A 25,728-nucleotide genomic window follows, 5' to 3' on the forward strand; every position below is an offset into this window, starting at 1 on the left:
GCGCGCGCGTGTGTGTGTGTGTCCCTATAGGTTTTAAATATGGGTCATTTAATACCACAATCAGGTGACAGTCACATTATTGCAGCTCTTTGCTGCCCTCTTTTGGGCATAAATAAACCATTTATTTTATCATATTCCAAAGTGGAAGGCATTTTATATTGCAAAATTCATAGTCAACCACTGTTTTTATATTTTCGGTAGGTGTGACATTAAATTATTAAGAAACATAAAAATGTAGAATTCATAAATCTACCTTGCCTGCCGCAATCCTGTTGGGACCTTTAAGAAATATTGCCTATATGAGCCTGTATGATAATACACCTTTAACTTTTTGTTTTAATAAAAAAAAAAAAATAACAACATAATTATATATACACGTGACTCCCCAGTTTTTTACTTCAAATTTACTAGGTAATGATTTCTATACATTTGCCGCAATCATCTGCAATGAAATTGGGCGTGGCTCTGTCGCTGTCTCCGGCTGGTCAGGTACGGTGGAATTTAATTAATGGTTGTTATGTAAATAATATAAGTATTTAAATTCTTCACAGTGTATTTTCCAACTTAATGGACATTTAAAAAAATCGCTTAGACCGCTGCAGAGTAAGGACGTTGTCCCATGTAATCTGTTACTTTTCTCTGCGCTTGTGGAGATGGACCAATCACAGTCGTCTGGTTATTCAGTACTGCATGTGAAAAAAAACAAACACACTTTTTACTGAGGTTACTCAAGGCGATTTATCTCAGTATACCATGTATTAGTACTTGGAATTTGTAGACTAAACTATAATATAAACATTAATGTAAAATGTCTCTAGTATGAAATATCAATGCAGGATTCTGCTTTTTTTAGCCTCCTTGCGCCCTCTAGAGGATTATAGCCGCTGGTCTCATGGTTAATAGTAACATTTGGGAGCATTACACACACACACACAAGCTCACTGCAGTCCCTCAAACGCTGGGACAAAGCCTAACATTATATGTTAGTTCACTTAACAGGACCTCACTGCAAGAATACTCGTATCTGGATTTGGAGAGTGCTATTTTAAGGTAATATATAATACGTTTACACTAAGTAAAAGCCTAGATTGCAAAGTTTGTATCTTGATATTGTCAAATGCTTTGACTTCTTGAGTGGTTGGCAACAACAGTAGATGCCTGTATGTGTGTTATATTTAACCACTAACCATATAAACATAATGAGAGAAAGGATATTACATTACATCTGCTTGTAAATAGATAATTTTGTGGGTAGAAATGATAATAATAAATGAATACATGAATAATAATAATATGTGACCGTTGATATTATTATATTTTTTGTAAAATATGGAAAATGACTTTGACCTAATGTGTGTTGATGCAGAAGTGATCCATATTTTTGGTGGTGTCTCAGAAAATTCTGTCCTGGATGGAGCCAATTTGTGCCACAGGGGTCGCTGCTCGTTTGAGGAGCGAATGGGATCGAAATGAGGGATTGGGTCAGAACAATATGGCCCTGAAGTTCTTGGGCCAAGATTTTGAAACCTTGCGTGCCCGTTGCCTTCAGAGTAGATGTATGTTTGAGGATGAAACATTCCCAGCCCAGCAGACTTCCTTAGGATTCAAGGAGTTGGGCCCTGGCTCTGCAAAAACCAAAGGTGTTCGCTGGATGAGGCCCACGGTGAGAACATTGCAATAAACTGAGAGGGTGTAGTTTGGGCCAGTATTACAAACCTAGTAAGAGCAAAACCTAACATGTATAAATATAAAATAAACTAGCATTTGCAAAGTCTTTGCTCACATATTTACATTTGCATTTTCAGATGAATAATGAAAATTCTGTCATCATTTACTCATGCCATTCCAAACTGTTCTTTTAGAATTCTATTGCACTTTCTTACTTGCAAAATAATATAACATAGTAAATATATACTGCTGGTTGATTAACATCTATTTATCAGTCAATGAAGCAGTGATGTCCCAGTCATTTCTATGCCCTGTCTGACCCATAGGCCTTCTCTGTGTGCCCCAGGAGTTCTGCACTGACCCACACTTTATTGTAGATGGGGCCACACGCACAGACATCTGCCAAGGAGCTCTAGGTAAAACGAGCTTTTACTAAAACAGAAGAAAACCAAAAAAGGACTCAAAGACATGACAATTGTGCTTTATCATGTTTAATGTTGATTCAGTTTAGTTCAATAACAGTGTTATAGATGCTTGTCATTGTTCAGCTCAATTCAGTTCAGTATTGATTCAATTTAGTTCAGTAGTGCAAGTTGTTGTGTTTAATATTAATAATGCAACAATGTTTAATATACTGATTGTAGGTGATTGTTGGCTGCTGGCAGCCATCGCGTGCCTTACCCTCAACGAACCCTTGCTCCATCGAGTAGTGCCTCATGGCCAGAGCTTCCATCAGCAATATGCAGGAATCTTTCACTTCCAGGTACTGAAGACTATACATGCACATTTGTTTTCTAAGTAAAATGATCATATCAGTTTTAAAGGTTAATATGTAAATGTATATGAATGCATTTATGTATTGTGTATTTATAGAAATGTGTAATATTAGAATAGAATTAAAATTAGCCACATTACTGCACCTTTAATTAAATAGACAGTTACTTATAAATGAAAGACATTGTGTAGATAGAGGTCATCTATTCCCTCAGTCACACAAGAAAATAGGTATTTTATAAGTATTTAAGTAAATGCATTTAAAACATATTAGTTAATTTTCTTGCCACATTGCCCAAACTCTGGTTTTGTGAAAAATCCCAGACGTGTCCTTCGCTTCAATGCAGCGTGTAAACCGATCTGTTCCACTTCCATTTGATTCTCCATAGCTCAGCAGATCTACATTAAGCAGCAAACCCTAAACGTCGGCCCTCCCTGTCTGCTGCAATGACTATATATACAGGCCTCACCCAGAAAATGAAATGGCCAAATTCCTCTTCTGTTCTCCAGCCAGGAATCATTTAGGCTCAGTCACTCAGTGAATGCTTGTAATGTTCAGAGCATTAGTGCTGCAGAGAGACTTGGAGTACAGCCAGCGGCACCTAGCAAACTAATGTTTACATAGGAAGAGAAATGCACAAATTGTTACTGCATACTTAAAATATCTCAAATATATATGTTATTATCTTTTTTGTTAAGAAAACCCAATGTTTTATATACACTAATGTCTAAAGATTTTTTATGTTTTTTTCATTTACTTGATCAAAAATACAGTAAAACATTAATATTAAGAAATATGATTCCAATTTAATCTTATTTATATTTTAAAATGTAATTTATCCCTGTGATGACAAAGCTTTATTCTGTCTTCAGAGTCACACGATCCCTCAGAAATCATTGTGATATGCTGATTTGGTGCCCAAGAAACATTTCGTCTGTTGTGTGCTGCTTAATATTTTTTGTAGAAACCAGTACATTTTTTTCAGGATTCTTTGATGAATGGAAAATTCAAAATAAGAGTTTTTGAAACAGAATCCTTTTGTAACGTTACAAATGTCTTTTGATTGACTTAATGTGTCCTAGCTGAATAAAACTGCTAATTTCAAAAGACATAGGACATTCAACATAATTTTATGAATATTCACAGTGAATGCCCAAAATATAATACAACCATCCCCCAACTGTGTGCACTTTTGGATAATGCTTCATGTCAAACTCATAATTACAAGTTGAAAAACTGCAAAATCTCTGTCATCAGTATCAGACATGCATGCATTAAGGCATTATTAATATTTCCACAGAAACAAACATTTCAGAGTAAGAGTATGTCAAATCTTCAGAGTTGTCGTCTTTTTAATTATAATAATCATGACGTGATGTGAGTGCAGAAAATATGTTTCCTATTGGACTTTCTAGTTTTGGCAGTTCGGGGACTGGGTGGATGTGGTGATTGACGACCGGCTGCCTGTCAGAGATGGGAAGCTGCTTTTCGTCCACTCAGCTGAGGGAGCGGAGTTCTGGAGCGCCCTGGTGGAGAAGGCATATGCAAAGTAAGAGGACTTTCAGTCTTCAGACCCGGATGAGTCTGAAGCTCGTGTAATGAGTTTGCTGTTATGAATGCGGCAGGTTGAACGGCTGCTATGAGGCTCTATCTGGAGGCTGCACGTCTGAGGGGTTTGAGGACTTCACCGGTGGAGTGACAGAGATGTATGAGCTGAAAAAAGCTCCACCCAACCTCTTCAGCATCATCAGAAGAGCTGTGGAGAGAGGCTCCCTGATGGGCTGCTCCATAGATGTTAGTGCTCAGGGACAATGTAATCTTTCAAGTCTAAAAGTTCTTATATCTGGAGAAAGCTGAGAAAGTCAGGGAAAAATCTTAGTCCATCTCAAATTGTTTAAACCCCTACTATAATATAATATAATATAATATAATATAATATAATATAATATAATATAATATAATATAATATAATATAATTTATGTATATAAATGTAGTAACATAAATGTTTTTTCTACAATATAAATATATGTATTAATATATGGAGTATTAATTTATTTTCAAATTGGTTGAATTGGAGAATTATTCAATATTTAAAATGGTTAGAAATATTGTCTTTTAATTTATTATAAAAAAAAATTATGTAGTACTTTTAATGGAATGTGTACACAAATTTTAAAATATTAATACTTCCAACTATTTTAATGCATATGTAGAAATCTAAATTAAAATGTTAATTAAAATTGTGTGTGTGTTTATAAGTATTCAGGAATTAGATTTTATTTGTTTATATATATTAGATTTTTAATATGTGATGTATGGCCATGGAATAATATAATATAATATAATATAATATAATATAATATAATATAATATAATATAATATAATATAATATAATATAATATAATATGATATAAAGCTTTTTGTTTTAAATGGTGGAATTTCAGTATCTACCAGCAGAGGCCATGCTAACCAAATGTATATATATTCTCACATTTGGGTTGTTAATAATATATTCAGAAGTACTAAAGATTATTTTATATTCACTTTTAGATTACAAGTTTCTTTGACATGGAGGCGATCACCTTTAAAAAACTGGTGAAAGGCCACGCATACTCTATTACTGGAGTGGAAGAGGTGAGTGAGTGCTGCAGTTTGATTGACAGTTACAGACAGCTCACATGATTGTTTCCCATCTGTTGTGTGCTGGTTAACTGTCATCTGGTGGACAGGTGGAGTACAGAGGAAAGCTCACAAAGCTGTTGCGCATCAGAAACCCTTGGGGAGAGGTGGAGTGGATGGGACCCTGGAGTGATGAGTGAGAGCGATAAGTGATGAATTAAAATAATAATCAATATCAAATAGCTTTGTTGAATACTGTCATTGTCTGTCGATCCAGGTCAAGGGAATGGCGTGAAATTGACCCGTCTGTAAGGTCCCGTCTACACAACTGCCAAGAAGATGGAGAATTCTGGTACTGCTAATTGCATTATTCTTTATATATCTTTGTCATTTGTTCCTTATTCGCATATTACTTTTTAACTAGTTAAGTAGGTGGCGAATTAAGCAGGAATAAACAAATGCTTAATGTACCCCTATTATGAGTTAGGAAAGGTTGATATTTTGGTTTTTGGGAGTCCCCAACAACAGGTTGGCATAAATTCAAGGTCAAAAAACACTTTTCATTATTTTTAGGTTACTTGCTCAAAGACTCCTAAACGATTCGCTCAACAATTAATTTTTTCCAAACAACTCCTTTGCGTGATGCTAATCTGAAGTGATTGGTTCGACTTATTTTATTTCATTATACCTGTAATATCTGATAAAGCAGCGTTTGTGAGCGCAGTGCTGCTTTGTGTACAGCGTTACCAGGGAAACTGTTATTTTTACCGCTCCAAAAGCGGCACCTAGTGGCAAAGAATGAATTTGCATTTTTATTCAGACAAACGTGAAAAGACTGACAATATGCTAATATTTAATGTTGACTTCAACGTGAAACGGCTTGGGATTCGTTTTAAAAACGACTCAATGATTCATATTCGACTCTTTCTTTTGAGAGACAATAACTTTATACAAGGTGCACTTTCAGATTGAAAACTTTGCAGGATGTTTTCATTCAATTAGAGCTGTGTTACACACTTCATGAAAGGCTATTTTCAAAAATCCATAATAGGGGCAATTTAATTAATAAATAAGTGCTGGGCAATTATCAATTGCGAATTTGATTGTGATTAAAATATATACACAGTACAAATACATACATTATGTACACAAAAACTTGATTAATCATGAATCATGATTAAAAAATCATGATTAATCACTGCCCAGCACTAAAATAAATACAACTTAAGCTCAGCAAGGACATCCATGGCATGAAAGTTGTGTCATCATATACTCACCCTGTATGACTTTATTCGGTGGAACACAAAAGAAGCTATTTTGAAGAAGGTCTCAGCTGTTTTTGTCCATGTAATGAAACTCAGTGGGATCCATTGTCCATTGCAAGCATAGAAACATTTAGCAAAATACCTTCAGGCTTTAAATATGAGCATCATTCGCCCACAGGATGTCATTCGGTGACTTCATGCGAGAGTTCAGCAGACTAGAGATCTGTAACCTGACGCCGGATGCGCTACAGAGCAGCGAAGTAAAGAAGTGGAACACATCCCTGTATCCTGGAGAATGGAGAAGAGGAAGCACTGCTGGCGGTTGCAGGAATTATCCAGGTATATTCCTTACTAAAGACAGTGCTTGGGATCTGACCATGAGAGACTCTCACATTAAAATATGCTTCTCTCTACACAGCAACATTTTGGATCAATCCCCAGTTTAAAGTAGTCTTGAAGGAACCAGATACCGAGAGTCAAGAAGACTGCACTTTTCTCGTGGCCCTGATGCAGAAGAATCGCAGGAAGTTACGTCAGGAGGGAAAAGACATGGAAACGATTGGATTTGCTGTTTATGAGGTAGAAAACTAATTCAATAGGGTTGCATTTCTATCTGTTCGTCAGGACCAATCAGCTTCTAGATGCTTTTTACATACCCAGAATGAATTTTTTTTTTATGAAATATTTGAATGTATTATAGAGGAGGCTGGGGAAAGTTGTCACAAATTCTTTATCTCACCAACTATATGGATTAAGAGGTTTTATACAGGTTATAAATTGTGACAAACTTCTCTAGTGTTCCCTATGTTACTGGAAATAACAGTTATTATAGAAAACCAAACCATGCAGATGAACTGGTTATGTTTCTAAACTTTATTTCTGAATTTTACAGGTCCCTGAAGAGGTATGAGATGTGTGCCAGAAAAATGAATCTCATCAGCATTGTTTAACATTGGTAAACCATTTGTTATCAGTCAGGTTGGTTTCTGAACTGCAGCGTGTTTGTTAGTTTAAGATAGCTCTAGCTCTGAGAGATCAGTTAGCTGAGGACACATACAGCACAGTGTGTTGTGATCTGGGTTTCCTCTCCTCTCAGTATCTGGGCCGGGTGGGTGTGCATCTGAAGCGTGATTTTTTCCTCACCCACACGTCCAGCGCTCGTTCTGAGCTCTTCATCAACCTTCGAGAGGTGAGCTCGCGTTTCTGCCTGCCAGCGGGGGAATATATCATCGTCCCCTCCACCTATGAGCCCCAGAAAGAAGGAGACTTTGTGCTGAGGGTCTTCTCTGAAAAGGCTGCTGACTCTCAGTGAGTGACTGTTTGAGAAGAAATGTTTGTTTAATTCAAATAGATTCAAAATCTTGTTAAATAAATAAATAAATAGCACTTTGAAGTTGTTTAATATAATATTTATATAAACTATGTATAATAGTTAATTGAAATAAATGAAAACTTTGATTGCATTGGGTTAAGATGATGTTTTTATGCAGCATTTATAAATATAAAAAATCGAATGAATGAAAATTTGATCAAATTTGGTTACCGTATTTTCCGCACTATAAGGCACACCGGATTATAATGCGCACCTTCAATGAATGGCCTATTTTAGAACTGTTTTCATATATAGGGCGCACCGGATTACAAGGCGCATAGAATAGAAGATACTGCAGTCAAACATTTGACTGGGTTTGCGTTATGCGTCCTCTAGATGGAGCTGTGCTAAAGGGAATGTCAACAAAACCTTGATCCATATATAAAGCGGTCCGGATTATAAGGCGCACCCTAGTTTTTTGAGAAAATTGAAAGCTTTTAAGTGCGCCTTATAGTGTGGAAACTACTAAACATTTGAAAAATATATGGAATTTGGTTAAAAAAACATTATAACAGAGCATTAATAGATATTTGAAATTGTAAAAAATATGAAAAACATTTTTTTTTATTGAATTTGGTTAATATTATATTTTTACAGAGCATCAATAAATAGTAAAAAAGACTAGCAATATAAATAAATTGAAAAGTTGTTTGAAATGAAATAATAAATATTCAAAATGGTTAGAAATATGAAAAATGCATTACAACTTCATTTATTAAAATGGATTTATATATATATATATATATATATATATATATATATATATATTTGAATATGTTTATGTATATATTAATACTCTGTTAATAAATATAATGAAGCACTTGTTCAAATACATTGCATATTTTTGCTACTACATATACTGAATGTGTAGCAAAACATTAATATATGCTTTATATATATATATATATATATATATATATATATATATATATATATGCTTTATAATAAAATAGTAACACATTAAACCAGAGCTGAGAGAAAATAATATGAATTTGCTTTTTCTCGATAGGGAGCTAGATGATGAAATTTCAGCAGATGTACCCGAGGAGGTGAGTTTTCCTGCGAAATGTTTTTAACAGTACTGCACACAGATGTATCCTGGGAAGTTTTGCTGCTGAATAATGTGTTGTTTCTATGGCAGTCTGTGCTCCAGGAGAGTGACATTGACGAGGGCTTCAAGGCGCTTTTCGCAAAGCTGGCAGGGCCGGTAAGACAGCAGGAAGTGGGAGGATTTCATGAGTTGCTGTAGTGCCCAAAAGCTTGATTGACTCATTCACTGTGATCAACAGGAAATGGAAATCAATGTGTCGAAACTCCAGATGATTCTGAACCGGGTTGTTGGCAAACGTGAGTATGTTTACAAACAAGTAAAGGAAATTTCATTGGTTTCACAATTATGTTCTGTGGTAAATGAGAACATTCCGCATATGCTGCAAACATAATCATATTTAACAAGAACTATTCCCTGAAAGGCAACCACTGATGCTCAAAATGCCCTTATGTTTGTTCTTCTTACAGATAAAGATATAAAGACAGACGGATTTGACAAAGAGGCATGTCGAGCCATGATCAATCTTATGGATGTATCCTTTGATGCCTCTACACTCAAGATTGTTAGCGTTTGTGGTCCTTTTAGAAACATCTTGCTGTAAACAGTATTCTTTAAAGGCTTAGTCAAACCTTGACCTGCCTTGAAGACAACTGGCACTGGAAAGCTGCGACTGACAGACTTCCATGTGCTCTGGGAGAAGGTCAAACGATATCTTGTCAGTGGTAACATTTTATGCTTGCTTTATGGTGTATATATATAAATGTTAGCGTTTGGAGTCGATAATTAATACTTTTATTCTGCAAGGATGCATTCAATTCATTCAAAGTGGCAGTTAAAGATATTTGTGTTACAAAACATTTATATTTTAATAAATGCTGTTATGTAAGGTCCACAAATTAGCCTGACGTAGGTATCCAGTGGTGGATGAAGGTTTCATGCATGTTCGGTCTTTTCAGCACGTTTCAGAGTTATTAAATTTAGGTTAAATTATAATCTGACTCCATTTACTTATGACCTCAAATTTAGGTTGAAATGCCGGTAATGCTGAAAATTCAGCTTTGCGTTACTGGAATAATTTGCAAAAAATATAAATCTGTAAATATATTAAAATAGAAAACATGTATTAAAATTGTAATCATATTTCACAGCATTGCTGTTTTTACTGTAAATGCAGCCATGATGAGCATAAGAAACTTTTTTCCAAAATATAAAAGAAGTCTTGCTGACTCCAAACTTCTGAATGTTAGTACAAATGTTGATGTGTTTTTTCTTTTTCTTCAATAACTGGCTAGGCAGTGTTTAGGCAGTTTGACTTGGACAAGTCGGGCACAATGAGCTCTTATGAAATGCGTCTCGCGCTAGAATCAGCAGGTATCTGCTCCTTAAATAGCACAATTTCAATAATTACTGAGGTGTATTATGTTTATGCAGACTTTCTGAATTTATACTTTCTGTAAGGCTTCAAGTTGACCAACAACTTGTTCCAGCTGATAATCCTGCGCTACGCGAAGCCAGACCTCAATGTGGACTTTGACAGCTTTGTGTCCTGTCTGATCCGCCTGGAGACTATGTTCAGTAAGTGAGCCATGTAGAAAACACCATCTTTTTATGGTCATTTTTACAGTGTAATTACCAAAACCAGCCAGAACTTCAGTGTAGCATTAAGACAGATCATTTGTAAGATAGGACAAGATTTGTTAGAGCTCACTTTTTATTTCAACAGAAACTTTTAAATCAATGGGCGCTGATGAAAATGGATTGGTATCCTTCAACTTCACCCAGGTTAGTCTTAACTGCTCATTAGTAATTAGACATTTCAGCAGCAAATGCTTCCTTGTCTCTAGTAATATGTGTTTGCAACATTTTCCCTCCCTTTTGTTTTCTTCCTGTCTTCTTATAGTGGATCACCCTCACTATGTTTGCTTAGATGGATGTTCCTCTTCCTCTGTCCTTCCTTCCTCTGCCTCCTGTATCCTCATTAGTATTCACAAAGTGGGTCCCTGACTGACAATAAGGAACTCATACTATCAGCTATATGACACGATTCAGTTTTCATACAGCATGAGAGGAAAGGAAAGCAACAGCCAACCGAATAAACTCAGAAAAAGCAGTGTTTACACTACAATACAAGAGTCTGGGATCAGAAAGATTTGTATTTTATATGTTAATACTTCTAGCAGCCTTGATTATCCTTTTGACCCCAAACTTTTGAATGGTAGTGTATATAAAGTTTACATGCATGCAAACAAATATCTGAGCGCAAGAACAGTTGAACATATGTCACTGTCGTGTAGAAAAGTACTGTGAATCTGTGAAATGGAGAGAGCGAGTGAACTGACCTTTCTCTTTGGGTCACCATGTCACTTATTTTACCTGTAAACCCGGATAATTTTTAACACTTCCATAGACATACAGAAGAGAAGAGCAAATGCTTATCTGATAATTAAGGAGAAGTTGCTAAGGCCCAAGGATTGGTCAGAATCGAGGCTTAAACGAAGAGTCAGTCATTCACAGCTCTATGCTGAGATCATCTCCTGTGACCTTTCACCCTTGTGCCTTGTTTCCTTTCATTTGTGTGCTTTAAAAGTAGTGAACAATATTCCTCTTACCACACTGCCTTAGACAAACTGTTTATGCAATTATTCTCAATATGTATGAAAATAAAGCCTCACAATTGCATTATAAAGTGTGTGATCATTACATCAAGAATAAATATGCTTTTACATATAACTACCACAAGTAAACATCAGAAACGTCTCTTACATCCAAACTCTATGACCTATGGAGTGCTAGGCCTTCAGCTGTCAATCAAACGCTCCAGTCACTAGCCATTAAAAGGTACAGAGGTGTTGCCTGTGAGGACACGCCTCCCTCAGTCATGGTCTAAGCTACAGGAAGCACCGGCCCTATGGCCAGCGCAAGCTTCTCTTAACTCCTGTGATGAAAAGCTGTCTGTTCCAGGCAGCTCTGGGGAGAAGCCTAACTGCTGCTAGGAACACAGCAAGAGCGGCTCTGCTGATTGGCTCTCAGTTCAGTGCAAGTCCTTCACTCACAGGCATGTTGATGTGGGCGGTGAGGAGAGGAGCACTCTTTCCTTCCCTCAGCACAAACACCTGAAATCAGATACGTAACATCAAATAGCCGCTTGATTTCATGCAGAAAGCTTGTTGTACAGCTATCAACATTTATGTTATGCATCATGGGACTGTACAGGGGTGTCGGGGTCCTATTTTGTGACTGGTGCCAGAACCCACCTGGGTGGGTGAATGACCACAGGAAATTCAGTTTCAAGCAAAAGACTGAGTACATGTTGATGTGAATAGATTATTTATACCACAGCATTTTAGATTAACACTGGTGTATGATCTAAGATTAAATATTTCCCTTACATATTTATAAATTTTCCATAGTGTATAATATATTTTTAAAGTTTTTTTTTTTATGTTTTTGAAAGAAATCTCTTTCTAAACCAAAGCTACATTAATTTGATCAAAAATGCAGTAATGTATATATATATATATATATATATATATATATATATATATATATATATATATATAAACACACACAATTTTTTATGTAATTAATTTCTGATATGGCAAAGTCTGATTTTTAGTCCTCAGTGTCACATAATCCTTTAGAAATAATAAAAAAAATGCTGATTTGCTGCTAAAGACAATTTCTTAACATCTATGTAAAAATAAATACGTTTTTTTTTTTTTTACACTTTTTTTGTGGAAACTGATCTTTTTTTTTCCAGGATTACTTCAATAAAAGTTTAAAAGAACAGCACAAAACATTACAGTCTTTACTGTCATTTTGGACTTCATAATATGCATGGGAGCAGTGTCTAGTTATCATTCTGAAAATAAAAATTCTATTTTGTCTAAACATTTCGGGACAGTTTTGGTATATTGTGGTCTGTGTGCATATTTACATTGAATTAAGTCATATAATTTGATTCAAAGCAACTTACAATTAAGGAATTAATATAATTCATATATATATATATATATATATATATATATGTGTGTGTGTGTGTGTGTGTGTGTTTTTAATTATTAATATTATCATTTTTTTCATGTTTAATTCATCCTGGTTTTCTATTTGCATATTTTTTATTGTACACTAGCTATTCTTTTATTCTGAATGGGTGAAAGTCTCACTTTGATGATGTCAGAGATGCCTTTGTCACTCAAGCACTCCACAAAAGTGTCAATGGGGTAATTCAGCCCTGGAACCAGTAAGGGGATCTAAAGACACAAAACAATTCACTGTTACCAGTAAGTATTTTCTCAGCTTCAATAACTACACATTTAAAAAATCTGCTTATATCCACCTTTTTCCTGACGTAAAAATGAGTAAATTCTATGGGTAAAGCTTCCGTTCTCATTTCCATCCAGCTATTTCTAGCTGTACAAAACAGTTTGTTTTGCTGCTTGATATTAACAATTGATGTGTCCTATCATATTATTTTAATCTGTTACCTTAATTAAGAACACACTGGTTTGTACTGCAAACGTTGTTATTCTCCTCGTCATTTACCTATAGCGGCTAACGAAACGGAAGTCTCACCCATAGGCTTACTTCGGCATTGAGGAAAAAGGTGGATAGAGAAGGAATAATGCTCATAAAACTGCTCAGCTGAGGTGACCTTGAAAAACGCCGTCTTCATGCTATACAGATTTTCATCGTACAGAAAACTGATGGCCAGGTTCATGACCGGACGGCACGCTGCAGTGTTCTGGATGTTCAGCGTGAGCTTGAAGGATGGGCCCAACCCTTGAACCTTTACAGAAACAGGAAGCAGAAGCTGAGATTAGTATCAGCTTTCCGGTGTCATTTTGTTAGCACATTCAGCATTGCTCAACTCACCACCGCATTCATCTTGAGCGGCTCGGTCAGACTCGCTGACATGGGCGTGAGGCTGGACTCCAGGGCTTTGACATAGGCCCGCGCTGCAGCGAGACGCAGCCTGCTCAGGTCCATCTGAAAAGCTCGGTGCATGGCTGCATAGAAAAAACATCTCCTGACTTACAGGTTTTGGCGGCATTTATTTAAAAATTACATTTCAAATATATTAAAAATTTGATTTTAAATTGTATTAATATTTTACAATATTTCTGTTTTTAGAGCATTTTGTGCAGCTTTTGGTGAGCATAAGAGGCTTCTGTTAATTATTATTTTATTTTTTTTATCTTAACTTTTGACTGGTAGTGTATATGATTTGCAACATGTAAAATTTGTTTGGCTGAAATATCGAGAAGCAGCTTTAATAAGACATTTTCTATGGTTTAGTTCCTCACCTAAAACACGACACCCTGAACACCATACTAACTTCAGTTACCCAGTTTTCCAAATTTAATTACCAATACTGTATTTTACGGGTTTCGGTTTTTGGCTAAATGAAAACCGTCAACTTAGGTGTTTTGTGGACACAATTTATCTTGGTGCATCACTGACCCACAGCATTTTCGCGCTCTCTCAAGGTCTGGTCCACGTACAGCTTGGTCTTCTTGGGCACATTGAGACGAATGCTCTGGGCTATTGGAGGTCCAGGGGCCGAGTCCCTGTCTTCAAACACAGCCGTCCTCTTGAGGATCTTCACGATCAAACCTCCTCCTGGATCACATACACTTTAAGACATCTGAAATGCTTTCCTGAACTGCTTAATTTACCACACAACATGCTTTTTCTACCTTTGGTGGTCATTATGAGTGTGCCGTCTTCCCGTCCGTAACGTCCGAAACAAATGCTTGTCACTACGTCCTGTAAGACATGAACATAAGTCTCTGATGATGATTAGGAGAACATCCTAGCAGTAAAATCAGAGTGGTGGGAACTGCAACTCCGATATGATTCTGAATTTCGCTGGGTTTTGAATTCACGGTTGATCTTACTGGTGTCTTGATGGTGCTGACGAGATTTTTGTCTCGGTACATGTGTACTTCACAGTTGGCCAGACCCACCAGCACAGCCTGGAAACCTCGTGTGGGAAGGTCCATCAGCGCCATGGTGGTCACGGGGGCTGGCAAATAAGCGGTCCACAGCTTTTTCCCCTACAAGAGATTCCACATGAGAATTAGCATGATCACTTCTGGAGGCATTACTGCTAGTGTGACAGATATGGGTTCAATTATCATACCTTTTGAGTGTAACCGTGCAGCGCCTCATGAGAACATCCTACAACTACATTCTTTCCAATCCTCACCAGTCCCACTGGGTGAGAGGACAGCTCAATGCAGTACTTAGGCTTCGGGGAATCCCTTTAGCACAAAAAGAAAATTGGCCTGTATCAAAAACTAAGGGTCATTTTTCATTCCACTGACTTCCATTTATATGTATGCAAATTCATATAAAGACTGCATTCCAAATTTCAATTTGTTCAAATGTGAAAGACACAGACATATAGTACAGCATATTGAATATTTTTACATGCTACAGATCATGGCAGCATGCCACAACTGTTGCGATATCTGACGAAATTTTGCATGCTCAAAGTGCGCTCATACAGACCTTTCTTGATGCACATTATGTTAACATTTTGCTGATTATATGCGCACATATATGCATTCTCGAGTTTTGAAAAGCCTTGTTTCGCCTATTTAAAAATATTGAAATAAGTTTCTATTCACTCCGTTACCTGCGTAGTATATAGATGTTGCCGTTGCGACATGCCACAGTGATCCGGAACTCCACATCAAACTGTCCCGTCACGTCCATCAGGGTAGGTGTACTGGGAAGTGACATCTAAAAAACACACAGTTCATTCCTTTGGGGAAATCTGCTTACTTTAGTACTAAATGAGAAGTAAGTCACTTATATTCTGATGAGACTTCAGAGGAATAAATCCAAATGCTAATAAAAGAATATAGTGTGTAACAAGGACATATGAAGCAGGTGCTGACCTTGTAGAGGATGGTAAAGGCCTCTGGGTCTAATATGTAAACATCACCGTTCTCTGTGCCAATCACCAGGCAGCTGACGGCATCCTCATCTGCCATGTTCTTCTTCAGCGTCCCTATACAGGTAATGACCGTCTGAGACAAACCAAGAGACAAAAGCCCTGTTAGTGCATCTCTTTTTGTTTGTCAGTGTGAGGGTATTGTGTCTATGTAGATATTGGCACCTGTCTACGTATGGGCTGTTCTTTATGAAGAAGAACGAAATTCTCCATTTCCTGTGGCTCAAGCATGAGGAACCTGAATAATTTACACAAGAAATGCAATGAATCATTAGGTAAAAAAATGATGATGATATTTTATTTCCACTTTTTTTTATAGGAAGAGGTTTTACCGTAGTGATCTGACAGAGAGTGGAATTTCTGCTTTATCCCTGTTCAAGAGGAATCAATAAAGTGTTGTAACTGTAAAATCCACATGTATTGCATCATGCTGTACTTTATAAGCAATGCAGTGCAATGCAGTATGTACAGTACAGTAACTCACCTTAAACCTTCTAACATCTCCTTGAGCGTCATTGGATCAATCATGTCCTAAGCGTCAAAAAACAATCAGTAAAATGAAACCACAGTGAAAAACCTCACATATGACATATTGCAAAAAGCTGAATGCAGATATAGGATGTAGGATGAAGAACAGCTTACCTCCTTGGCCTGACTCCAGACATCCTGCTCCAGAGGGTTCACCTCCAGACTAGGCAGCGTGAACTTGAAGTAGGGCCTCAGGTTCTTGTAGACGTAGATGAAGGGACCGGAGGCCACAGCGATGGCCGGCGTTCGTGGCTCGTGCAGGTCCATGAGAAAGGAGACCATGCCAGTGGGCAGGTCCAGCAGGGTGCTCTCACTCAAAAGACCAGTGCCACGGTACACCTTTAGCTTCATGTTACACACTCCTGTGCCAAGATCACCCACCACCAGCTGGAACACAGACAGACATGATGCTTACAATGACTCTTTACTGGCGGTCTAATTTTAATAAAAGATTAATGACATTGCATAAAAAGATCACTCCTTCTTCAAAAATAATAATAATTAGACTTTAGATTACTGAAAATATTTGAAAAGTAACATTTTAAAAGGATAAAATTACTGAATTTAATGTTTTCAGGAACTTAACTGCATGTTATTTTATTTACAATTAAATAAACATGTTAAAAAAAATTGACATTTAAAATATATTTCTTATATTGTCTATGAAATATGGTCAAACTTTTGAATGTACTGGCAAACATTTATGGTAACTACAATATACTTTTCTGTCATTTCTACTGAAACCTGTATGTCATGGATATAAACACATTTGTACTAATAATGAAGCAGCGATTTAATACAACTAAAATAAATTAACAATATTAAAACCTTAAATAATTTGTATTTAATGTATCATTTCAGATTTAATGTATACTTCTTAACAGTATCTGCACATAACATTTTAAAATATGCTTATGCGTTTAATTTACTGCTCTCAAATGATTAATCTCATCCAAAATTTTGTTTACATGTGTGTGTACTGTATATATATATATAAATATATATATATATATATATATATATATATATATGCATATATATTTAAAAAAAATGTCCATGTATGTATTTGTTAATATAATTGATATTATATATATTTTAAACATAACATATTTTTTTTTTGTATACATAATAAATATACAGAATACACACGCATATATTAAGTAACAAAAAAAAAAACATTTAACAAAATAAAAAATTAATCATTTGACCGCAATAGTTTAAATATTTTCTAAATATTAAATAACAAACGTATGTGCTTTATTATGTTAGTCAACACATCACAATTTGTGCTGGAAAGGTTTCTTTGAAAATGTAATAGCTTACAGATCACAAGTTACCCTATTTAAAATGTAATAATAGTGTTACTATTTCAAATTACTTTATTAAAGTAAAGTAACAGATTACATTTGATTACTTTTAAGAATTATTATAATTTTGAAACATTGAAACCAGACAGGGTTAACCTTACAGTAGTTCTTCTCAACACTGATTACTGTCAGACTTCTCAAAATCCTTTAAACCATCTCACCTTATTCTCACCATCTCCATGCAAATCTGAAAGAGCTGTAGAAAATAAGAGGAAGTATGAGATCCTTGGAGTATGAGTTTGGCCATGGAAGTGAACGCGCAAGTTCATGAACCAGTGACTCACCAATGCAGGAGGAGAAGGTGTATAGATTGGCGACTGGGTCATAGTGAGCATCAAGCCATTTGGAGCTCGCCACTGAACTACAAGAGCACAGGAAGAACTTACTACAAACAGTCCATATTCAAAATATCAATTCATTTCTCTGCACTGGTTTTGAAAACACTTCAGCTCTGTTGTATTGCTGTGCAGCCGCCATATTTGGCAAATAAGAATAAGAAAATAAGCTCTACTGCTAGTGTAAAATGACTGACTTATTAATTATTACATTTTAAGGAAATTATACACTGTATGCTAACGTCAATCGTTATTTAGAGCGATATTTTCGAGAGAACGCCTCAGAAATCAGCATTTAACTACTCACGTGTCTTTCAGCTCCTGGGAAACAGATGACATGACGGTTTTGTTATTTGATATCTGATATTAAATGCTTGTTATTACTGATTTTAGGCTGTGCTAATCAAACTGCTTGGACCGTCTGCCGTAATCCTCAGATCGGCTTTCCTCGTTCCTATGGTAACCACGCCAGCGGGAGAGGTTAGTGCACTACGTCGAAACTCTTCCGCCAGGAACTGTTCATCTTAACAAATAGTTCCGAGTGTAAGGGATCCGTGTTTTCAGGTTTTTACACTAAAAGAAATGTTTTTAGAGATCATCACAACAATAAAGCGTATTTAAATATATATATATATATTTTTTATTTTGGAATCATTCTAATATGCTGGTATGGAGCTGGAGACACAGTTTTTATTATGAAAATTGAAAACAGTTGTTCTGCTTCAAAAGTTTAATGTAAAATTATATTTTATTCAGAATTGATAGTGTTTATATATCAGATAAATGCCGTGTTCCCTGAACCTTCTATTCGCCAAAAACTTGTTTTCCACGTTAAGCAGCGAAAAACAGTTTTCAACTCTGAAAATAGTAAGAACTATTATTAATAACTGAACACCAATAATATAATAGAAGAATTAACCACCAAATTAACATTAAATTAATTCTGAAGGAGTATGTGACACTCAAGACTAAAGTAATCATGTTGTGATGACAAAACCCAATGTGTCCCTAATAAAATAATCAATCAAACCAAAATTCATTTGCGATTTAAAATAAATAAATAAATATTATATAAATATTATTTTAAGTAATTTAAATAGCATTTATGCTGATAGCAAGGGTAAGGTTTTTGGCCTGTCCTGTTTCAGCAGGACTTTTAATTTGCAACTAAGGAAAAATAAAAATAAAAAATCACATTGCATATTGTTCAAAATACAGTCTCGTTGTTAAGCAGTGTTTTTGGTTACATGTGTATATATTTTTCTATAAAATATAAATCATTTTATTGGTCTCCCCTGATTTTATGTCAGCCCTCTTATACCCTCATCAAAAAAAAAAAAAAACACTTAATATAATAAATATCTACAAGTAACACCCTTTCAAAGTGTACAGCATGTGCTTTTGTCAACCTGACTATTAGCTAGAAATTAGTACATTTGTTTGAAATCGTTAAACTTGTTCCTGTCAACCTGTTATTTTTTAAAGTAACAGTTTTTTTTTTTGGAATGTGGTCACCCTCCAAAACTGGTCACCGATTAGGCATCTTTAAAAGGCATTTCATGGACAATCAAGTAAAAGAATAAAAATAAAAATTAAATAAAAAATGTATTGTAATATTTGTAATATTTCACAATATTACTGTATTTTTTAATCAAATAAATGCTAAAGAGACTTATTTTACAAACATAGAAACAATTATATTTTTTGTATATATGTATCGTAAACCAAAAACTTTATTTTGAACCCCACTCATGAAAAGTGCTGTTTATGATTGTATCGAACATGTTGATTAACCACATTTGATTACTTGCACTGGACAAAAAGTTAATTCTGAAAAATATTAAAAAACATATACACTGCATTAATATGAAATTCCTTTTTTATTATTTCCCAATATTTTTACTGTGTCACATTTCTTGCAAATTCCAAAGCCATAAACAGAACAGAGAAACAGAATACTGTTAAACATGATGTTCACAGGAACGTAAGAGGGGTTCCCAATTTCTCATCTCCAAGGTAGCGTTTAAGGAATGTGCGTACTTCTGGACTGAAAAGACTTGTATGGTAATCTCTTGTGTTTGAATCAGATCTAGGGTTCCGGTTGTCTTTGCACACGTTCTTCACTCCCCAGCTGACGACACCCACCTGTTCAAGAGTAGTCCGATATTATTAAAACAAAAATATCTCAAATTAGACATGAATAACAACAATTTAGTCTTCTGAAAAATTATGCATCTTATTTGAAATGGCTCAGTGTACTGTTAAAAGGAATCAGCAAACATGAGAAGTGATTCAAAAACACACCTGGACCATTCGATCGCCAGGAACCACAAAAGTGGCCCCACCAGAGTCACCTGTTGATGACATGCACAACATTCTGAGTTCAGATCCTTTAGCAAATTCAATTTATTAAGAATAGGGATACTAAGGATATGACATTTTATGACGATTCTAATAGTAGATTACTGCCAAATGTTATGTCCCCTTGCAAAAATCCCAACTCACCTTTGCAGGCAATATCATCTACAGTAGGTTCAGTACCACCGCTGCACAGAAAATTATCCGTAACAATATCTTTAGCATTTTTCGCAGTAATTCCTTCAGCTTTTTTGGCATCTTCAACACAAGCATCCCGCTGAAGAAAAGGGACAAAAGAACTTCAGAACTGTTGAGCAAGCATGCATTTAATTAAGCTTTTCACTAACAAATTTGTTACTATTTTGAGTGCCATTATTAAAATATCAAGCCCTGTTATGAAATCACACTAATGAAACCACAAATAAAAAGAATGCCAGACAGTGTCCACCATACAATATATCATTACCCATTTTCCCTGCTTGATTGTGATTAGTTTCTTCTTAATGCTTTGTCCGATGACCGACATGAAAGAAGCTTTCACAGTTTCTGCACTCATTAGCTCTTCCTCTGTAAATAAAATATGTTGTATTTTAGCAATGCAAGTTTTTTTATGTAATATTTTGCCATGCCACTCAAGCTATATTTTTGTACATGTGTCCACAAAACATTCATTAACAATTCAACCCCCAAAAGTTATATAATATCAGACCTTGATGTTTTAACCTCCGTGACAAAATCTCACAAATGTTGATATTCACTTGAAATGACAATATTAAGAAGAGCACAGCTAATAATTAAAAAAATTGATTTTGTGCTGTCTATGGTCAAAGGAAATAATTATGATGGGACGGTCATCTTACCCCGTTCCACCCTATATTTATACATGTAACTAATACACATGCAATATTTCTGACAGACACATCTGTTTGTAACTCACGTTGTTTTTTGCATGTTCCTTCTCTATCTGAAAGTCTCAGAGCTCCACTTGTTTCCTTGGTGCAGGGGATGCAGATTGGCCTGTAGAGACATACATCATACGCATTAATTCATGGCACAATTTTAAGACTTTTTAGTAGACAAGCTACATTCCTCACCGAAGACCAATATCCATAATTACAGGGTTCTCCAACTGAATAAGAGCCACGTCAAATTCATAATATTCAGGTATTCCCAAATTCTGTTTTGCATCAATGTTATAGAGAGGATGAGGTATGTAATCTTTCACTTTTATTCCTAAGAAGAGAAAAGGAAACACCACTGATGAGATTTACACCATTAGGTGTAAAAATAATAATCATAATAATAATAATTCTCAACATTACCTTTAGTATCTGAACCCAAATCAACAGTTATTCTATCAGGTGTGTCACCAAACCGGAAGCAGTGAGCCGCGGTCAAGATAAAGCTTGAGGTGACTAATGACCCCATGCAATTTGAAATTTTTCCATTGTTGCGCTGCAAAAGATTTCATTGAAAAGTTTAACAAAAAAATTTTCAAAGAACTAACATGGTGATGCTAAGCCATTTATTTGTCCAATTTTTAACCAGAAATAAGACTAAGATATGAAAATACCCACAGTCACACTAATCTTTGCCAACCAGGGGTATTGCTGACGTTTGTGGGAATCAGTGCCATCGTCGTAATCTCTGTGAAGTCCACATAATGCTACACTGGTGCCCTCATCTGCTCAGGCACGGAAAACAGGAGAAATGTATAGATTTCGTATACTGACTTTGCTTTGCAATGGACGTGGAGGACAATAATTATCTTAAAATGATATTTTTACCCAGCCAACACTAAATGCATGCTTCTAAATGGAAAACAGACGTAAGGAAATACCAATCATGCTGTCAAATGTCTCCTGCAAATCATCCAAGTTCTTAAGCTTGAAGAAAAACTTCTCATTTCCCCTGTCAGTCTTCAAATCATTAATGTCCTCAGCATTCACATCATCTCCCATTCCAAACACATACAGGTCTGTACAAAAAAGGAATCACCAATAATTAAAAGAGAGAGAGAGAGAGCATTGAGCTGTATTTGAAAATAATTCATCTTCTTTCTCACCAAGTTGTTCCTCCTCCTCTAAAGGAGTATTTCTTTTAACAAGATCTTTGATCTGGTCCACCCATTGTCTCGGATTACCACCCATGTTGGCCTGACCTAAAGAGTGAATAATAAAAGTGATGGTTTTATTGTTTTTTAACATCAAGGACTAACGGCACTTGAACAGATTCAGTGCTAACCACCCAGTATAAATCTTGCTATTATTGTTTTTTTATGATTCCCAATCAATATTGAAATAAACATCATCATTACCATCAGTGAACATGATGACGATTTGTTGGGTCTTCTTGAATTCCTCTTTATTCCTCATCTGCTCTATTTGCATACTTTCTAAAATGCTCTTATAAGCCTGGGCGATATTAGTTCCCGTTCGATCACCTTTACCTGTCGGTCACAAAACCATCGGGATTTTAAAATATGTCTCAAAAGTTCTCAAATATTTCACTCTGAGACTGACCACAACAGACAAACACATTTACACTTTTGCTGTAAGAAAGACTTTTAAATCAGATCTAAACAAAACACTTACTGTTATATTCATAATCCTTCAGTTTTTTAAGAATTTCTAACAGATTATTTTTTTGCCCGCTCTTGAAGTCCCTCATGGAGACTATCCGTGCAACATCTGTGGCAAAAATCAGGATCTCATAGTTTGGGGAGACTTCGTAATAACTGATCTGTTGGTAATGATCATAAGGTCAAATTTTCATCAGGTTCACTAAGTTTCATTAGGAATAAGTGAAGAGATTATAATGGGAAACTAATAGTGTGACAAAGAATAGATAGCCAAAGGGTGCGACTGTGTTATTAACATACTATTTATCTCATACCTTTTCTATGAGTGTTTTGATGACACCTTTTGCCTTTACGAAGTCCTCTTCGTCTATGCTGTCAGATACATCCAGAGCAATGTAGATATCAATCTTCCCTCCACTACCCACTCGTATTTTTTTCCCAAACTGATCTGAAGACACAGGGAACAGGTTTTATACAAAGAAAGTAGAGGTAACCAGAAAACAAGAGTCTGTTTCACACAGGAAAAAGGCAGTGTGAGTTGCACAAGACTACCTGTTCCTTCATATTGTTGAGAAACCGCTAGATTTGACTTTAGAGAACTGCTGAAACCTTCCGATGCTTCCTCTGGGCTGTCGTATGTGAAATCAGCTGTATTAACCCAACAACAACAACATTAGCCAAGCTGAATATGAACTGCAGTGCACTCCAGACGAGTGAGATGAAAGGTTTACCGTAACATTCCGGCTCTGTTCCTGACCACTGGCCGTTCTCCTGACACACTCGTTCTTTGGAACCAATCAGAGTCAATTTATTTTCACAGCGGTACGTGACTTTGTCGTCTATATTAAACATGTTGCCTGTTATTGAAGAGCCCGCGGGAACCCCAGGATCAGGACAGTAATCAGCTGTTTGAAAAAAGGAACAGACAATGGAATGAAAAATTATGAAAGTGAATTGAGGCTCAATCCTTGCTCATTCTTCTAAAGGGGCTGAAATTGTATATTTAATCTGTAGAGTATTCATGAACCAGGAAACTAACTGCATTAAAAGACGTCCCACTCACAGTTTCTTCCACAGACTGGTGTGCCTCCACTCCATTTCCCATTCCCCTGGCAAACTCGAGTCCCCGAGCCACGGAAATCGTAGCCAGACTGACACGAGTAGTTGGTCGTGTCATTCACAAAATACTGCCTCTGATATGGATACACGTCTCCATTTTTGAAACCACGTGGATCAGGACATGTGATTTCTGAAAGAAATGTTTTTTGTGTGTGTGTGAGTAGCCTGTGTTGTGTTTTCAGTTATGATTAAGGGTATACTGTATTATCATGTTTTGCTTACTCTGGCATTTTGGTTGTCTTCTTTTGGGCAACGGGTTCCATTTTCCTTTGATACAGCGACGGACCGTAATGGTTGGGTAATAGCCTTCTGAACATTCGTATCTTACAACGCTCCCATCTTTTGAGAAAGAATATCTCCCTCCACTAATACTGAGATTCTCATCCGGGCACGAAATAGAGGACGGAGCACCTGTGAGAAATATCAGAGGCCCAGATGAAAAAAAAAAAAAGTGTTGCAAGAGTGCACTGTAAAGAACATTTTCTTTTTAAGTAAAATACAAATTAACATTACTTCGCAACATTTTATCGAATCAGTTTTGCAAATTAATTAAACAATGCACAAATTCAACAACTATAAAATATGCTTGAAACTGAAAGAGTGTATATAGTGTGTAGACATCACAATAAATTGTCCACAGACTATAATTTGGATTTTGCTCTGGACTATATGACTACAGACTATTAAATGTGCATTACTGCTGTTGTAAAATGAAAATGAAAGTGAATTGATAGTATAAAGCATTTATGTGTTTGACGTTCCCTCAAATCAGCATTTCATTTAAAAAAGCAAAAATAGAACTTTCTATTTATATTTCTGGTTAAAGCCAAATCAAGAAGACATACCGGTTATGAGAGGACACAGTACAGCGAGCAGGAATAGATTCATCCACGGTTCACACTCCATGATGCTCTTGTCAGATTCACACAGCAAATGAAACAACGGCCAGAGAAGGACTCTTATTTATAGAGCAAAGTAAACAAGAGGAAGTGACCATGGACATGCACTATTCTGTCAAATACCTTGTCAAGGTAAAACTCACTTGATTTTCTTCATAAATGGACCCTTAAAATCATTGATCTTAAAACTGATTCTGAGAAATTCTTTATTTTTCCTTAAACTACACTAAAAAAATGATACCCAATTGTTTCAAGGTAAGTGGTTGCAAACAATTTATGTTAGCTACATTTAAAAAAAAAATGATGAAAGTTAGTCTTCTAAATTAATTTAAATAAACTGATTGCAACCACTTACCTTACAAACATTAGGAAATAGGAATTGTTTTTTTTTTCTCTTCCAGTTAAAGCAGGATGGGCCAATGGGTGTTGCCTGAAATTTAGTAGCCTGCTCTAGGGAAATTACATTCATAGGCCAAAAGGTTATCTCAAATGAGTGTTGCAATAATCTTCACCCCAAATTTCCATACAGTACTTCTCCTTTTAATGTTTCTATTTTTTCTATGATGAAGAACCATTATGTTACTGGTAAATGGTAAAAAAAAAAAAAATGATTATTTATTTATTTTGTCCTGTAACTTTCATTCTGTTGCACTGTGGAAGCTTCTCGTAATCAATCTCGTTGTATGTGTAAACATACCTGGCAATAAAGCTCATTCTGATTCTGATAAAAGGCCATTAAAGATGTAATTCAGCATGCTGTACACGGAAGCAGATGGTGATTGAAAGACATGGATTAAGAATGAGATTAAAATGAGATTAAGTAAA

The 25,728-nt window shown here is 35.8% G+C and overlaps 3 protein-coding genes across 3 annotated transcripts; 1 reads left to right on the plus strand and 2 right to left on the minus strand.

Annotated features, from left to right (window-relative positions):
- The first annotated feature begins 1,372 nt into the window (after window positions 1–1,372).
- si:dkeyp-50d11.2 (calpain-1 catalytic subunit) lies at window positions 1,373–11,438 on the plus strand. The gene is made up of 21 exons (XM_052588907.1): window positions 1,373–1,663; window positions 2,015–2,084; window positions 2,313–2,431; window positions 3,859–3,992; window positions 4,069–4,237; window positions 4,996–5,079; window positions 5,175–5,260; window positions 5,342–5,416; window positions 6,508–6,668; window positions 6,748–6,908; window positions 7,222–7,233; window positions 7,426–7,637; window positions 8,711–8,750; window positions 8,843–8,908; window positions 8,991–9,048; window positions 9,220–9,284; window positions 9,399–9,467; window positions 10,045–10,123; window positions 10,211–10,327; window positions 10,476–10,534; window positions 10,653–11,438. Exons 1-21 carry the CDS (start codon window positions 1,412–1,414, stop codon window positions 10,677–10,679), a joined length of 2,115 nt encoding a protein of 704 aa, XP_052444867.1. The 5' UTR covers window positions 1,373–1,411; the 3' UTR covers window positions 10,680–11,438.
- Window positions 10,446–18,433, minus strand: bbs1 (Bardet-Biedl syndrome 1). The gene is made up of 17 exons (XM_052588906.1): window positions 18,254–18,433; window positions 17,896–17,972; window positions 17,773–17,807; window positions 16,359–16,631; window positions 16,201–16,247; window positions 16,049–16,087; window positions 15,882–15,954; window positions 15,661–15,792; window positions 15,396–15,502; window positions 14,898–15,018; window positions 14,653–14,811; window positions 14,452–14,521; window positions 14,216–14,374; window positions 13,628–13,761; window positions 13,407–13,541; window positions 12,919–13,005; window positions 10,446–11,865 (listed from the first exon to the last, which is right to left on the minus strand). The coding sequence occupies exons 1-17, from the start codon at window positions 18,283–18,285 to the stop codon at window positions 11,779–11,781; spliced, it is 1,767 nt and encodes a 588-aa protein (XP_052444866.1). The 5' UTR covers window positions 18,286–18,433; the 3' UTR covers window positions 10,446–11,778.
- Window positions 18,434–19,807: 1,374 nt separating this feature from the next.
- cfbl (complement factor b, like) lies at window positions 19,808–25,013 on the minus strand. The gene is made up of 18 exons (XM_052588908.1): window positions 24,850–25,013; window positions 24,227–24,415; window positions 23,949–24,134; window positions 23,617–23,790; window positions 23,438–23,533; window positions 23,200–23,333; window positions 22,899–23,046; window positions 22,622–22,753; window positions 22,370–22,465; window positions 22,145–22,282; window positions 21,882–21,988; window positions 21,627–21,759; window positions 21,399–21,537; window positions 21,242–21,321; window positions 20,771–20,871; window positions 20,452–20,581; window positions 20,251–20,300; window positions 19,808–20,091 (listed from the first exon to the last, which is right to left on the minus strand). The coding sequence occupies exons 1-18, from the start codon at window positions 24,908–24,910 to the stop codon at window positions 19,921–19,923; spliced, it is 2,265 nt and encodes a 754-aa protein (XP_052444868.1). The 5' UTR covers window positions 24,911–25,013; the 3' UTR covers window positions 19,808–19,920.
- Between the last annotated feature and the right edge of the window lie 715 nt (window positions 25,014–25,728).

Source organism: Carassius gibelio, chromosome B21 (genome assembly GCF_023724105.1).
Source record: "Carassius gibelio isolate Cgi1373 ecotype wild population from Czech Republic chromosome B21, carGib1.2-hapl.c, whole genome shotgun sequence".
NCBI classification, from domain to species: domain Eukaryota; kingdom Metazoa; phylum Chordata; class Actinopteri; order Cypriniformes; family Cyprinidae; genus Carassius; species Carassius gibelio.

Excerpts from the sequence above, each read along its gene's own strand:
- si:dkeyp-50d11.2 (XM_052588907.1), top strand. The coding sequence starts at position 1,412 with ATGGAGCCAATTTGTGCCACAGGGGTCGCTGCTCGTTTGAGGAGCGAA. Across the intron at positions 6,669-6,747 it reads CGGTTGCAGGAATTATCCAG|CAACATTTTGGATCAATCCC; the intron begins GTATATTCCTTA and ends CTCTCTACACAG. Across the intron at positions 10,328-10,475 it reads CCGCCTGGAGACTATGTTCA|AAACTTTTAAATCAATGGGC; the intron begins GTAAGTGAGCCA and ends TTATTTCAACAG.
- bbs1 (XM_052588906.1), bottom strand. The coding sequence starts at position 18,285 with ATGTCATCTGTTTCCCAGGAGCTGAAAGACAC. Across the intron at positions 15,955-16,048 it reads CTCTCTGTCAGATCACTACG|GTTCCTCATGCTTGAGCCAC; the intron begins GTAAAACCTCTT and ends TAAATTATTCAG. Across the intron at positions 14,522-14,652 it reads TCAGCACCATCAAGACACCA|GACGTAGTGACAAGCATTTG; the intron begins GTAAGATCAACC and ends CATGTCTTACAG.
- cfbl (XM_052588908.1), bottom strand. The coding sequence starts at position 24,910 with ATGGAGTGTGAACCGTGGATGAATCTATTCCTGCTCGCTGTACTGTGT. Across the intron at positions 23,534-23,616 it reads AACAGAGCCGGAATGTTACG|CTGATTTCACATACGACAGC; the intron begins GTAAACCTTTCA and ends GGGTTAATACAG. Across the intron at positions 20,872-21,241 it reads AGGAACATGCAAAAAACAAC|AGGAAGAGCTAATGAGTGCA; the intron begins GTGAGTTACAAA and ends TTTTATTTACAG.